We start from the raw sequence: 14,103 nt of genomic DNA on the forward strand, positions 1-14,103 counted from the left end.
CTATGTTATAATTTCAATAAGAAATTAATAAAAATAACTTTTAGGGATACTATAAAGCTTTTATAAATACTATTTAGTTTAAATAAAGATCTTCTAAGTTTCATTATACTAGTAGTAGAATTTAATGAGGATCATATTCTTTAATTATATAAAGATGTACTCAATAGTCATGCACTATCCACTAATTCTATTGTCATAGACTGAGTTTATGGAAAACCATTCAATTAAATATGTACATTTAATTATATTAATAAAGTCTTATCTAAAAAATCCTAATCATTTCTTTTTCAAACCAAGATCTTTCGATACACATGCTGCTTTCATAGCATCATTTGGCGTAAATCCTCCGTCACGGACGCATTTCATGCGTAGTTTATGCCCTGATCCCTTCATATGTTGCTACAAATTATGGTCAGATATAAAGTGCTAGTCACAGAATATGCAATAATTTTTACCCTCACCTGGTAAAAATGGATCTGGTGCTTTATTCTCAATTGCTTCTAACTACTCAGGTGTTAATCTTTCTAATACTTAGTCTGGCATTAACTTAGCAGTATCATGTTTACGATTGTATTTGGTCTTTGAACGAGAATGATTCTTTCCACGTGTAGTTGCCATTTTAAAGTGTTATATGGAAAGAAAGAAATTAATTAATTAATGAATATATGTTAAATATACTATAAATAAAATGAATAAAGCATAATCAAACATAATTTTTAGTTTGTTGTTTAATGATGAATAATTTACAATATTACCAAGCCTAGTAAAATTAGATAACTATTTATAATTGCTATTTATTAAAAAATCACTATCAGATATTCTACCTAACCCTCCATAAATATATAACCCGAACATTCTTTAATGTTTCCCACTTACTGAAAATGTAGAACTAGTAACTGAAATATATAATATTATATTTTAATAATTTCTAATAAGGAAAACTATGAATCAAGATATCATATGCTATAAAAATTTAGCAAAGTTATTTGATTTAGTTCATTTTTTAAAGATATAAGATAATAACTCAACAATTACATCTTAAATTGAATCATATACTTCATAATATTTAGATGTTGTGCTTTTTGCTAGCAATACTTGCTAACGTATCGATGAAATTTATGAAAAAATTCTATATTTGACTGAAAATTTTAGTGTTGATAAATGTTAAAAATAATTAAATATTTGCAGAAAATCTCAATAAAAGATAGATAATAAATACGAACTAGATACTTTTCTGACAATATCTAAAGAATGCATGAAATAATATAAATTAATTTTCAGAGATTATATTTTATAAAACTAAAAAGATAAAAACTATCATTGTGATATCTTGGTTACAACTAAATAATTTTCGATTACAAATTCTAGTATACAATCAGTTTATACAGCAAAATCTATGTCAATCAAAACATACAAAGAAGAAATTTAAAATTAGATTTTAGATACGATGTAGACCTTTTTACAAATTTTTAATTACTACTAAATTATAAATTTCTAGCAGTTTATTCCAATTTTAAAGAAGTAACTAAAGGGAGTATCACTACCTAAAATATTATTCATGAAGTATAAAATCAACACAAGAGTCATCAAAAAATCGCTCGATGCTGATATATAAATTTTATCTAAAATTGCACAAATTCAAGAAAAAGCAGCATTTCAAATGATGTTACCATTAAATAAAGATCTTATAACTATTTTTGGCCTCGAAACTAGTCCAAAAAACTGGATCAAATATCTTTAAAATATAAAAAAATTAATGGATTAAAAATACTTAAACCTCTCAAATTTTATTTTTTAAGCATAAAAAATCGAGGAATAATAGCGACTAGAAAGTGATATGATAAAAAGCTTTTTCGGTACTTCTTTGATTCGTGATGATATCCAAGCTACAGTTCGGAAGTACTTTTATTCTTACGAGCAATCGTTTGGTGTTGGACAAATTGAACGATTTCTTCCATAATCTAGAAACTTCCAATAACTTGATTTCAACCATATAAAGCTACTCTGTCAGGAGGCTGGCTTTAGAAATTTTGCAGAGTTCATTCAAAATGAGCTTGAATTGGCCCTTTTGGAGAAGTTTTAAGAATTTGGGTTTTCAGTAAGATTGAGAGACTTGCAAGGTATTTAAAGTGGGGTTGATATACAGGTTGTTTTTATTGCTTTAATTGATAAATAATTCGGTGATTCCGCGCTACTGATGGAAACTTTACTAGCATTTAATTTAAAAACATTCTATAACTTAATTTTTTAAAATTTGCTTTTTAATAAGTCGTATAATACACTGAGTTTTGTATTCTAAGACTTAAATAACACTAATGTGACGTACCTGAACCGTTATACAAGCTTGGAAATTCTTTAAAAGTTGAGTAGATTTGTACGGGCTTCTCCATGTCTATAGTAGTACTCAGTATTGTTTTTAGCTGAAAATATAAGCAGAAAGCTTATTTTGGATCTCATTAATGGGCTTTTCGAAGGATAGGATTATATGAAAATAGAAGTTAAAAATGAAAAAATTAAGAATAGGTTAATATTTTACTATTAGAAATATGATAAACTAGATGATCTCTATAGAGAGATGTTTGAATACTTAAAGTGTCTTATGATGACTTAAATCGATATAGACTTGAGTTGCAAAGTTAGTTATCTAAACTTCATAGGAAATGAGTGAATATATAATTGGAAATGCCTCAGAATCACAAATACTAACCATGTAGTTGTCTTCAGACCGTCGTGATATGCTCATCAGTTAAAGGAGCGGTGTGAAAAATTGTATTCTTGCTTGTTTTATTATTATAATGGATTAGATATAATATTTATTTTAATGTTTAAATAAATTGATGATTATTTGAGATGTTTCAGAATCACTTCTGATGCGCCCATTCCCTTTGCAGTAAATGCCCATATTCCTTTACTTTTCTAATGTAGTTCTGATTATTTTACTTTCGTATATGATGCAACCAGCGTCATTACCAGATTTTCTTGTATTGAAAATTATTTAATTGATTAGGGAAAATAAGACTTATTTCTATCTTTTAGATAATATATTTCTTAAATTCAAATTCCAGATTCTCATGTTTAATATTTTACTAGATTACAACTAATACGAGAAAACTAACCATATCTGCCCCGATTAGGCTCGATTATCTTAAACTTGTAAAAAGATTTAATAACATTTAAATAGATCTTAAAATCATCATTAGGATCTTTTCAGGTGCGAGGTGTATTTTTAAGACCTGATATTTTATTTGATGATGATACACCATCAGAACTGAACGATTTTTACCCAATCAGAGGCATAGAGTGGACAGTGAAGTCTTCATATAATGTACATGCTGGTAGTAATTAGTATTTTACAACTTTAACGATTAAAGATTGGAAGTGATATTCAGTCTAACACTCCAAAAATGACAATTTTGAGTCGTTACGAAAAACAGATAAAATAAGATGTTATTCGTCCATACACATAATCTTAGTATGAAATTTAAGTAATAGATTTATAATAGCACTAACAAGCAGCCCTAGAAGCTTTATAATAGCAATAATCGGCTCCACCTATTTAATAATAATTCTAACAACCTTTTGCTAACTCGCAGTAAGTACAATAAAAAACAAGTTAATTTTTACCATTTAAGAATGCTGAACCAGTAAGTATTCCATTATTTACGGCCTAACCACTTCTACTAAATTTTTTGAAAATTTCTACAAAAATTAATACTTAAGATCCTGGAGAAGAGGCTAAAAAGTAAATTGGCAGATCAAAACGTATATCTTCTTTAGATAATATATCTGTTATCAATTCACTATTTCCTATTATTAAAACGCTTAACTCATCATAACTGTTTGAATTAACGTTAATATTCTGGGACACTTATTTTAATGGCTCAAGAAATCTCGTCACTGAATCTGCTAGTATTTAGGCAAAGATGTAGGTACTCCCTATATTAATTAACAAATTGACAACTGAATTTAATTTTAACGTAGTTAATTTGATATTTGCTTATCTTTTAAAACATACACCCGTGATAGTAGGTGGATATAGGCAGTGTTCTTAAAACAATATTTAAGGGAGTTGCGCTATGTTTTGGATGGCGATTTTTACGGTTAAAGGTATCAGTGCGACTGCATTATACCAGTAGATTAGTAAATCTTGGATGTGGGTTTTGGAAGATATTGATAAAAAATAACCAGTAATAGCTGGTTAAAACGAAAGATCGTAAATATTATAGTGTATGTAAGGGGTTATATTTTTTATTAAAAATTAGCAGCAAGGTATTGATAAATAATTGTTATTAAATGCATTTAATTATAATCCATTTCATGCCTAAAATTTACCACAGGCCAACAATTTTTTGGACTTTTTTAGTGTAATATTTTAAGGGCTAGATGAAAAAGCATAATATAATTATATGAGAGAGGATATTCAGTAATTATGAGTAAAATTTCACTTCACTTGGCCAAATAATTTTTTAAATAGCATTGCTACATTTTTATCTTCAAATTCTTCCATTTATTATTTAACTTCGTCAGAAGGTCCTTAGGATAACCTGCCACATGCTAACTCTCTAAGGCGTTTTTCTAAAATAGGCAAATTTCGTCCGTGCCTTGTTACTAAGCATTTGAATCCATCAGTATCCATGGCTTTTGAAATAGTAGCAGATCCTGCTGGATGCTTTGATGCATAATTTGTAATATCAAACACTACACCACCCATTATAATATGCTTTTTACCATTCTTATTCAATTCTTCTTGTTTCAACGTTGGGAGATTCATTTTGTATATTTTTAATGATGAACATACTTATAATATAATATCAATAAATATCTTTATGTCCTGGTGCAAGTATAACTGTTAACACTTAATTAATAATCTAGTTTAAATTCTTCAATTGGTTGAAGCCGTCAATGACATTTTACAAACCCAATGGCTAAATTTCATTATAAAATTTAAGCTATTTTATAAAATTTTATATACTATAATTTAATCTGGATTATTTGATAATAATATATTTTTTATAAAAACTAGCTGATTATTTATCATGGTTATAAAACTAACAGTTGCAGTTATCAAAAACTATACTAATCTATTATATTTGTATAGATTTTTACTAAGTTATAGTCTAATACCAAATCTAGATTAAAAATCTCATTGACCCGAGCAAATACCCTTCTTCTTTTTCTTTGCTTTCTAACCATCCTACTCGATATCTTCTTCTTTTATACCCAATCCACCAAGTCTATTGATCTCATTTGCAGTTGCTTATTTTTCCTCTGGAATCACCGCAGAGACTACTTTTCTCTGATCAAGCATCATCTTTGTTAAATCCTATCCGATAAGTGCTCCAGCAGCGGAAACGAACATCATTTATACTCTATCTCCGGTTCTAGCACTAAGCAAATAATGCTACTTAATATTTAATTTCTTTAAATACTCCTGAATATCACTTGCTCCAACAGTCCGCAGAGTCGTTAGATCAGACTTATTTCCAACCAAAATACAGTGTGCTTCTGGAGCATATTGAGCTACCTTCTGATGCCATTCTGACATATTTAACAACGACTCCATGTTTGTGAGGTCAAAAACATAAATTATTAATTTAGCTCCGGACGCATATGTTTTAAGCATTTTAGACCCAACAGACTAACCACCAATATCAAATAAATTGAAAGATATCTCTTAATCAGTTGGTAACTGAATCGTTCTCGAAAAAAAATCTACTCCAAGAGTTTATTTATATTATTCCGCAAAAAAATCTTAACAAAATCTATTACAAATGGATGATTTTCCAACAGAGCCATCACCTACTATTGCAACTTTAAATGATAAGGGTTAAGAATCTTAACCTGAAGAAGTGCTCTCATCTAGCATTTTAATATATTACTATTATATGTAAATTAAAAATCAAAATTCATTCTCTTCAGTTTCTAATTGTCCATCCAAATTATTATGATACTCCAACTCATTTTGAAGCGCTAGACATTCTTATACTTTTTATAAATATCTTTATTTACAAGCCTACGTCTAGACTTCTAGCAATTTTCCCCGCTCTTCAATAGAACTTCCTCTTGCACGGAGTAAATTAATCTGACTCACAGATAATTAATTATAATCTTAATATTCTAATTATAACCTATTATAATCATTTTCAATTAAACTGGCTCTTTAAGCTGTATTTCTTAAGAACTCTAACTCATTTTTATCAATTTAAACATACTCAATTTTTTATTAAAATTTCCAATTTTATACCTTAGCTATCTTAAGACTCTAAGACATCATTTTGACGATTCGTAAACTATCACTATCTGAATCTGTTATATTACAAAATTAGTACATATACAATGGAACTTATCCTGTAAATGATGATTTCAATTCTGAAATGAACGGATTCGACAAGTTTGGATTTCCATTTCTGTCACTAGATAAAACTGCAACTACTTGTTTAATTTAGTTGAAAATTTAGTTGTTGGTATATTATATGACTTTTGTGTACTACTAATAGGCATATTTTCGATCCGCATTCACCCATGCTGACTTTCCAACATCCTTAATAAGAAGCTGTTAATTAACCGATTTTTGTAAACAGGAACATTTCTACTCCTTTATCTTCTCTGCTAACGTTTACCCATTCGCCGAAATTCCTGATCTAGTCGACCTGAACATCGTCTTGTTGAGCTGCTCGAAAACATTTTAATTTCGTGATTTTGATAGTTCTACTGAGTTGCTCGGATACATCATTTGGCCTTTAATCGGGCCATTCTAAAGGAAAGAAAACTCATTAGTTCCCTGCGTCAGTTGAATTTTGTAGTCGGTGCAGATTTTGGGAATTATTGCAATTTGGAAAAATGCCGTTTTCGAACAAAGTTGGTACTAATCTGTAGATACAATTTTAAGCTTCAAAATTGACGGTGTAGAAACACTGTATTTAACGACTTTTGGCATTATTTCTTAAAGAATTACATCGGGATGGGCTGGTTGGTTGAAAATGATATTTCTGGTTGTTATGCTTGTATCTATAAGAAGTATTGGTTCATATTGTTTATTCGCTAATGGGTTGCGTCTTTCCGTTTTTTATGTCTCGAAAATGTTGAATTCAATATTAATCTACTCAATTTTGTTGTATTATAGCGTAAGATATTCCAGTAATTTTGTAATTATTGACGGTCCATGGGGGCAAAATGCAAGTTCTACCGCCTCAGGAACTCTTTAATTTGGGGATGCATCTGGAATACGCTTCCGCTTCTATCCCATAACTGAATTATAGGTTGAAAAAAGCAGAATATTCTGGTCCTGGCCATCTGTTAGTTTTTCGAAAATTGGTGTCAAATCTTTTAATACTTAGATCGACTCTGTTGTTTCAGCATAAACATGTTTGAACTTGTAAATTTCAGCTTCTTTTTCGGCTATTTTAGTATTTAGGGATTTTATATTTGAAGTTTTCTTGACTATTGCCAAATGCTCATCGTCTTATCTAAATAAATTTATCATTTGGTTATTAAGCGCTCTAGAGGTAGAGGCAAAATCATCAGGAAGTAGTCTAATATTTGGGTGCATTTTAGATTTTACGAAATATAAAAATACTATACTCTATATATTAATTATATACATTATCTTGCATCTCACTTTTTATTTATTTATGGAAGAATTAATCGAATTGTTAACAAATACAAATATCAGAATATTAAGATCTTAAATTGTAATAGAAGAGTTGGTAAATGTAATAGAGGCTTATACATTTATACACTAGTAATATATTTACATGAAAATATGCTAAAATCCAACTACAAATTAAACTACCGTAGTTGTTAGCACATAACAAGATTTAAAAGAAAACACATATTAATTAAGTTGTAGTAACAGTATTATAAGATAAAAATTGCATTAGTTCTTAGAGTTTATTCCAATTCTTTTATTAAATAAACCTTTTCCAAATAAGCTTACAACTCAGAAAAATAAGGAATCTGTGAAATATATTCCTGTCAGTGGTTTTCCAGGGTAATACGTAAATTTGCATTCATAGGTAATGCATGATATAAACTCGTATTCACCATAATATTATAATAATTCAGACGATCAATCTAGTAGTTTAAATAGTGAATTCTAATACAAATAAGTTTGGAACGTATGAGAATTACTTTAGTCACTTAATAAAAACTAAATCAGGAAAACCCTCTGATTGTTTTAGTTATCTAAATCCTGCTAAGAATAAAATACAAATACCCTAAAATACAACAATTGAAATATCGTTTTTGTTGACCAGATCACCTTTGAAACATGGAAATTTAAAAATTTCTTCTCTATTTAACTATACAAATTTATAACTATCATAATTTGTTACTTATTTATGCCATTAATATACTATATAATCATTCAAATAAAATTCAAAATCAGGATTCTATGTTGAGAATTTATATAATAATTTACCAAACTTATTTATATATAATTCACTGCATTCAAACGGCAGAGTAAGAGATTTAGCAAATTACTAGAGTTCAATAAAATTATAAAATGCATTTTTACATACTTAAAAACATTTTTTCACCAGTTACGAAAACATATTTTTTTATATTTTCATTTATAAGTATTACATTTGTTGATAGAATTCTTTAAAATCGTTAGGTGGTTAGAATTAGTAGGATAAAACCTAATCAGTTGTATAAAAATCATGAAGGATCTTAATATTTTCAGGTTTTATAAATTTAATATTAACTGGATTAAATTGCTACTCAGGTGTGAAAGTGTCTAGCTTTTGTTGTGTTTCATATAATTTTTATTCCAATATTTTCTTATATATTTTCTAATTTTTCTGATTTAAAATGTTCTCGTCTATATCTGTTTAGTTTGATTATGCCAATACATTTATATCATCTAAAAGATTAGAAATTTCAGCAAGGTTAACCTATGTTTTAACTTAGTTTTTAAGTAGTTTTGGATTTTAAGTATTATTAATATATTTTAAATAAGAGTGACTTTAACTAATTGATTCTTCCAGATTTTCTTTTATTTTCTACATTTTTATCTCCGTTTCCTACTTAATTAAAATTTTTGAGGCTTGAACTTAAGATTTGTTCCATCCATTGCTAATAAAACAATCTAAAATCTATGCAGATAAATGATACATATCTTATGCAATCAAAGAAAAATCTGCATAATATCCGCCTTTATTTTTTAAGGTATAGCTTATTTCTTTACTCATTTTTCCGCAAAGCCTGACGTGTAATGATAGTGCAGAATCCAAATTGATTATAGAACACTAAAGCTAATAAAATTAAATACGAATATAAGATATAGTTTTTGATAGATTTTAAATTTTAGTAATTTGTGATTAAATAGAATGAAATTAGTTTGTATTTTTCATTTGTAACAATTAACTTTACTTTTGCACCATGTTTGTAAATAAAAAATAAGATTTTTTAAGTTAAGAAGATTCATCCATCAATTTCTATAATTTGAGCATTTTGGAAAATAACTATATATTATATATTAACTTAATAATTTCACATCTGCTCTCCGTCAATATAAACTTAATTTCTGTTAGTTTCAATAAAATTAATATAGATAAGCTCTCCTAAAATGTTATATTTATATACCAGCTTTTAACACAAATATTGTAATGTTTTTTATGTTCTATAAACATCCGCAGCTCCAACAAAATTTACTTTAATAAAAATTCCTTCTTTAGAAGTTCCAAATTTAAAAGATTGTAACCTATTCAATGACACAAAAACTGTTGGCTCTTACCTTCCAGTGGAATCTGCTACACAGTTTTTAATAAAATCTAATATACCTGGAAGTTCTAAATTTGTATATACAGCAACTTATGCCATTTTAAAACTTATCTTCTTCGATATATAATAATAATGTTATCGCCCTTCCATCATGTATTCTTTAGAAACTTCAGATTCTCAGTCCTCAAATTTCAGTAAATAAACCCTACGAAAAACTGATGTTTCAAATATCATTAAAATTACTTTTCCAGTACCCTGTACGCTTTGCAAGAGCAAATTTGATTCCCGTTCAGAATAGCTTTCGCATTATCGTTCTGAATCTCATTTGGCTAAATTGATAATAACAGTTAGAGAACATTCTTAGGAATTTTTCGGGCCTCAAAAACCCAGAAGCCGATTCATAGATGATGTCCAGAAAGTATACTTGGAATGCGATGACTCATTCTCATAGCAGTGCTCGCAGCTAATTTTTTTGTGTGCTGACTGTAACGTTGAGTTTAACACTGAAAATGGGTATTTAGCACATCTGCGATCAAAAAGACATTTTAAGAGTAGTTTTTAGTAAGCGGAAATAGAGGTCAAACAGGAAAAGGTAATCATAGAATTTGAATGCATTGAATGAATATATGGTATATGTAACATATTTTCCACTTTATTTAATGACGAGTTTAGAGACCTCTACATCCCAGTCATCATACAATGGAAATCATGCCATACAAAGCAGCATTAGCTCTATTGTTACAATTTATAAACCAGTGAAGTGTACTCTGTGCAATGTCAATTTTGTAACTAGATAAGAACAATTAGATCACTATCACACTGAATATCATATTTAAAAGGCATAGAAGTCCATCCAAACTAAATTCGAAGATACAGTCAGTAAATATGTGTCCAAGCAACCACAAAATATATATACACAAAATGTTCTTATTGACATAGATGCATCTAATATGTAATCCGGAGACTTTCTTGTGTTTTTTTGTGACGACTGCAAGATGGAATTCACAAAGGAAAGTGGTTACCTAGCGCATTTGAAGAGCAAGAAGCATTTCAAAAACTGTCTAAAAAGCGAAATTTAAATATAAAGTAGTAAAGATCTACACGAAACAGAAGACATCGAGTGAGCTCAAATGTTGTATATTATACCATTCTCAATTTCGTATGGGTCTCCTTCAATTTATAACCAAGGACAGTAAACAATTCTACCTTGGTAAATCACACATCTTTCTGAATTGGTCTCAGATTTAAAATTGCATACAGTTTCCTTATAACCACCAATAAATGATCCCATTGTAAGATCATCTATTTTAAAGTTATTTTACTATTGTGATAATTTTCGCATTCCACAACTTACACAACATTTTGATATTATCGCCGGCGGTTATTTTTCCATCCTTAACACGGTGCGCACGAACTCTTCTGTAATTTAATGTCCAAAAGAATACAAAGCCCCTAACTGCTTTGATTTGATATAGATTTCATTAAATTCCCCTCCATCGAGCGCGCAAAGCTGCACGATATCCTCTGCAGTGTTAATCTGCTCTACACTGCATTTTAAATTACTTTTAGAATCAAAAACATTAACAAATTAGCCAAACTCCTTACCATAAAATCTAACTGAAAATTGTCGCATAGAAACCCCGAAATCTATAGAAAATTTGGAATTTTTTGCCACGTAAATGCGTGCCTAAATCGAATCTGTTGTAGAAAAAATAATATCATATATCGATATATTAATCTGTTGAACATAATTTTAGTAGCTTTTTGTAGAGTATTATGGAGAAAGAAAATCAGCCAGAACTTACGATTTTGGGCCGTCTGTGAATAGTTAATTTATAGAATTTCTTTAACAAAAATGATCAAAATCAACAGTATGAACTTCTGCATACTTCTAAGGATGTTAGATTAGGTATAACGCTAATTCACAACCGAGTGTCCCGCATCCTGAAATTAATACTTTCATTAAGCTAATTATATAATATACATAATATATAATTATTATTAATTAATAATATTAAAAATAAAAAAGTTACACGAATTTGAATAAATAATAGAGAATTAAATATAATAAAGAGCCATAATTATAATTAATAGGGATAAATAACTTACAAAATACATCGCCATAATATAAATATACTATATGTAGTTTTAAATCTCAATAGCTTAGAGTATTTTTATAATTATAATTATTTTAAAATTAAAAAATAGTAGGTTTAATTATGAATGAGTATATTAATTTTAAGATCAATATATGTCTTAATATTAAAAAAATGATAATATATGTTTAAATTTTTTGAGATACAGCGCTAAATAATTTTAGTATAAATTCAGATTATTATTTCTCGATTTTTATGTATTTGCTTTAATTATAAATCGGTATTGTGAAATGATAATATTTTAGTAAACATATTATATTATTTTTATATATAAACAACCCAATAAATGTATATATCAGTGTGCTTTAATTATTTTATAGTACTAATTATATCCGTTTATTCATTGTATAATATAATGGATGAACAATGATCTTCTTTTAAGTATTTTAATAATCCTTAGATTTTATGCATCATGAAATATGTATCAGTCACGAAAAATTACACTTTATATTTATCGTAAATATATTATTCTGTCAATATAAAGAGTAAATACAATTATTAACATTATATCACTAAACATTCAAGATTTTTTTTGAGAGGTGGATATATTTTAGTAATTTTTACTATTAAGCCTTCATTAGATTCCTCATATTTTAATATAAATTTATTTTGTATTTAATTTTAATATTCATTACTGATTAATGAATGTTGTTATTTAAAAGTAAATTTTTTACTATAATAACAATTTAAACATATATATCACTCGTGCTTCCTGTCATATAGAGCAGCTCTCGCTAATTTCTTTTCCTTTTCGATCTTATCAAATTTATCATATGACTCTGCTTTTTACCCCAAATTAGTGAATCTTGATGTTAAACCAGTAAGCATTTATGCCAAGGCTTCATTTGATTTCCTAAGCTCTTCAAATTCTTCAATATGTACTTAACTAAGTTCTGATTTCATCGATAATTCTGCTTCTAAAAATTAGATTCTTGCTAACTATTTCTCAATAATATCTGTATTCTCATCTATAACGTTAATCTTGTCCGATAGTTCGTTGTCTAAAGCTTAAAGTTTAAGATTAAGTTATTAGTTAAGTGAATTTTTATTTAAGACGTCTGCATTTTATGTATTAATTTTATCATTAAGTTTATTTATATTAGATGCCTATTAATCTATTTATACAAGTTATTATTCATCTTTTAGTATATATTTCTTTGACTCATCTACATGTCTTTGAATTTCTTATTTTAATGCTTAAATATCCATATTTAAATCATCTATTAAACGCTTGTTAGAATAACAGTCAATAACCTTTTATACATCAACAGTGTAATCCTATAATACCTTGTTTCTCTAATTTAGTATTTTATTATCCGATTCTAATTACTAATTTTAAGATCTACAAGAAGTTAAAGACTTAGTATTATCCCTGAGCTCATTTTATAAATTTGTAATTTAATTTTATAATGTTCTAACTTCTACCTGATACAAATCATTAGTTTATTATAATTAAAATTTACTTTAATTAATTTCTTACAAATTCTTCTTCTAGCTAATAATCTCTACTTACTATTCCCGTAATTTAGCCTATAATTCTTATATTTCAAAAGTTGCCTTACTTAGTTACTCTTCTAGTATTTCAGGTACATTTTTCTTTAAATAACTAATTTACTAATGCAAAGCTTTAATTTCACCATTACTGCTTGTAAGTTTTTAGGACTGCTCATTAACAACTTAGTTAACATTTTAAAGTTATTCATCGAGCATTTCGTATTATAATTTTTAAAGTTTCATTTACTCTTTAAGATCTGAATTTTCATTACATTATAGCTCTAAAACATGATCAAAATTCTATCTTTCAAGAAGTTTTCGCTCTTTTTCTTAAAGTTTGTATTAATTATATAACTCATTTTGTAGTTATAGTTCATTGTTAAGTTCTTTAATACTGTCAATTTAAGCTTATAAATTATCTTCTTTTTGCTTAAATTCATGTTATTATTACATAAATTAAGTTCTTAATCTTTCAAATAGTTATGTCAATGGAAGTGCTTCATCAAGAGCAGAGTCAAAAGCTGGATTTGCTTCAACACCTCTTGATTTTTATTTCTTTTCCTCTGTCATTTTCTCTCTTAATAATCTACCCTAAAGCTCTAAAAAGTATACTTACTGTTATAAATTATAAATGAATTCTTTTTCTATAGCTTTATCTGGTAATGGTTACTATGGTATATTTCCTGACATTTATTAAAATTTTAGGATTTAGTAATAATAGATATAATAA

The 14,103-nt window shown here is 27.7% G+C and overlaps 13 protein-coding genes across 13 annotated transcripts; 5 read left to right on the top strand and 8 right to left on the bottom strand. All coding sequences in view use genetic code 6, as the record gives it.

The window, feature by feature from the left end:
• Positions 1–276: 276 nt before the first annotated feature.
• SS50377_25467 (Zinc finger domain-containing protein) lies at positions 277–618 on the bottom strand (the record flags this gene model as incomplete). The annotated part of the gene is made up of 1 exon (XM_067909299.1): positions 277–618. One exon carries the CDS (start codon positions 616–618, stop codon positions 277–279), a length of 342 nt encoding a protein of 113 aa, XP_067764120.1.
• A 325-nt stretch (positions 619–943) lies between these two features.
• SS50377_25468 (uncharacterized protein) lies at positions 944–2,668 on the top strand (the record flags this gene model as incomplete). Its single annotated transcript, XM_067909300.1, has 1 exon — positions 944–2,668. The coding sequence occupies one exon, from the start codon at positions 944–946 to the stop codon at positions 2,666–2,668; it is 1,725 nt and encodes a 574-aa protein (XP_067764121.1).
• Positions 2,669–2,821: 153 nt separating this feature from the next.
• SS50377_25469 (uncharacterized protein) lies at positions 2,822–3,382 on the top strand (the record flags this gene model as incomplete). Its single annotated transcript, XM_067909301.1, has 1 exon — positions 2,822–3,382. The coding sequence occupies one exon, from the start codon at positions 2,822–2,824 to the stop codon at positions 3,380–3,382; it is 561 nt and encodes a 186-aa protein (XP_067764122.1).
• A 22-nt stretch (positions 3,383–3,404) lies between these two features.
• Positions 3,405–4,433, top strand: SS50377_25470 (uncharacterized protein; the record flags this gene model as incomplete). Its single annotated transcript, XM_067909302.1, has 1 exon — positions 3,405–4,433. The coding sequence occupies one exon, from the start codon at positions 3,405–3,407 to the stop codon at positions 4,431–4,433; it is 1,029 nt and encodes a 342-aa protein (XP_067764123.1).
• Positions 4,434–4,441: 8 nt separating this feature from the next.
• SS50377_25471 (Cytochrome b5-like Heme/Steroid binding domain containing protein) lies at positions 4,442–4,771 on the bottom strand (the record flags this gene model as incomplete). The annotated part of the gene is made up of 1 exon (XM_067909303.1): positions 4,442–4,771. The coding sequence occupies one exon, from the start codon at positions 4,769–4,771 to the stop codon at positions 4,442–4,444; it is 330 nt and encodes a 109-aa protein (XP_067764124.1).
• A 372-nt stretch (positions 4,772–5,143) lies between these two features.
• SS50377_25472 (Rab28/RabF) lies at positions 5,144–5,866 on the bottom strand (the record flags this gene model as incomplete). The annotated part of the gene is made up of 1 exon (XM_067909304.1): positions 5,144–5,866. The coding sequence occupies one exon, from the start codon at positions 5,864–5,866 to the stop codon at positions 5,144–5,146; it is 723 nt and encodes a 240-aa protein (XP_067764125.1).
• A 33-nt stretch (positions 5,867–5,899) lies between these two features.
• Positions 5,900–7,549, bottom strand: SS50377_25473 (uncharacterized protein; the record flags this gene model as incomplete). Its single annotated transcript, XM_067909305.1, has 1 exon — positions 5,900–7,549. The coding sequence occupies one exon, from the start codon at positions 7,547–7,549 to the stop codon at positions 5,900–5,902; it is 1,650 nt and encodes a 549-aa protein (XP_067764126.1).
• A 586-nt stretch (positions 7,550–8,135) lies between these two features.
• SS50377_25474 (uncharacterized protein) lies at positions 8,136–9,452 on the bottom strand (the record flags this gene model as incomplete). The annotated part of the gene is made up of 1 exon (XM_067909306.1): positions 8,136–9,452. One exon carries the CDS (start codon positions 9,450–9,452, stop codon positions 8,136–8,138), a length of 1,317 nt encoding a protein of 438 aa, XP_067764127.1.
• Positions 9,453–9,492: 40 nt separating this feature from the next.
• On the bottom strand, positions 9,493–9,822 carry SS50377_25475 (Macrophage migration inhibitory factor family protein; the record flags this gene model as incomplete). Its single annotated transcript, XM_067909307.1, has 1 exon — positions 9,493–9,822. The coding sequence occupies one exon, from the start codon at positions 9,820–9,822 to the stop codon at positions 9,493–9,495; it is 330 nt and encodes a 109-aa protein (XP_067764128.1).
• Positions 9,823–9,874: 52 nt separating this feature from the next.
• On the top strand, positions 9,875–10,345 carry SS50377_25476 (C2H2-type zinc finger domain-containing protein; the record flags this gene model as incomplete). Its single annotated transcript, XM_067909308.1, has 1 exon — positions 9,875–10,345. One exon carries the CDS (start codon positions 9,875–9,877, stop codon positions 10,343–10,345), a length of 471 nt encoding a protein of 156 aa, XP_067764129.1.
• A 37-nt stretch (positions 10,346–10,382) lies between these two features.
• SS50377_25477 (C2H2-type zinc finger domain-containing protein) lies at positions 10,383–10,847 on the top strand (the record flags this gene model as incomplete). The annotated part of the gene is made up of 1 exon (XM_067909309.1): positions 10,383–10,847. One exon carries the CDS (start codon positions 10,383–10,385, stop codon positions 10,845–10,847), a length of 465 nt encoding a protein of 154 aa, XP_067764130.1.
• A 2-nt stretch (positions 10,848–10,849) lies between these two features.
• On the bottom strand, positions 10,850–11,686 carry SS50377_25478 (ThiF family protein; the record flags this gene model as incomplete). Its single annotated transcript, XM_067909310.1, has 1 exon — positions 10,850–11,686. One exon carries the CDS (start codon positions 11,684–11,686, stop codon positions 10,850–10,852), a length of 837 nt encoding a protein of 278 aa, XP_067764131.1.
• An 892-nt stretch (positions 11,687–12,578) lies between these two features.
• Positions 12,579–14,063, bottom strand: SS50377_25479 (uncharacterized protein; the record flags this gene model as incomplete). Its single annotated transcript, XM_067909311.1, has 1 exon — positions 12,579–14,063. The coding sequence occupies one exon, from the start codon at positions 14,061–14,063 to the stop codon at positions 12,579–12,581; it is 1,485 nt and encodes a 494-aa protein (XP_067764132.1).
• Between the last annotated feature and the right edge of the window lie 40 nt (positions 14,064–14,103).

Source organism: Spironucleus salmonicida, chromosome 5 (genome assembly GCF_000497125.1).
Source record: "Spironucleus salmonicida strain ATCC 50377 chromosome 5, whole genome shotgun sequence".
Classification (NCBI taxonomy): Eukaryota; Fornicata; order Diplomonadida; family Hexamitidae; genus Spironucleus; species Spironucleus salmonicida.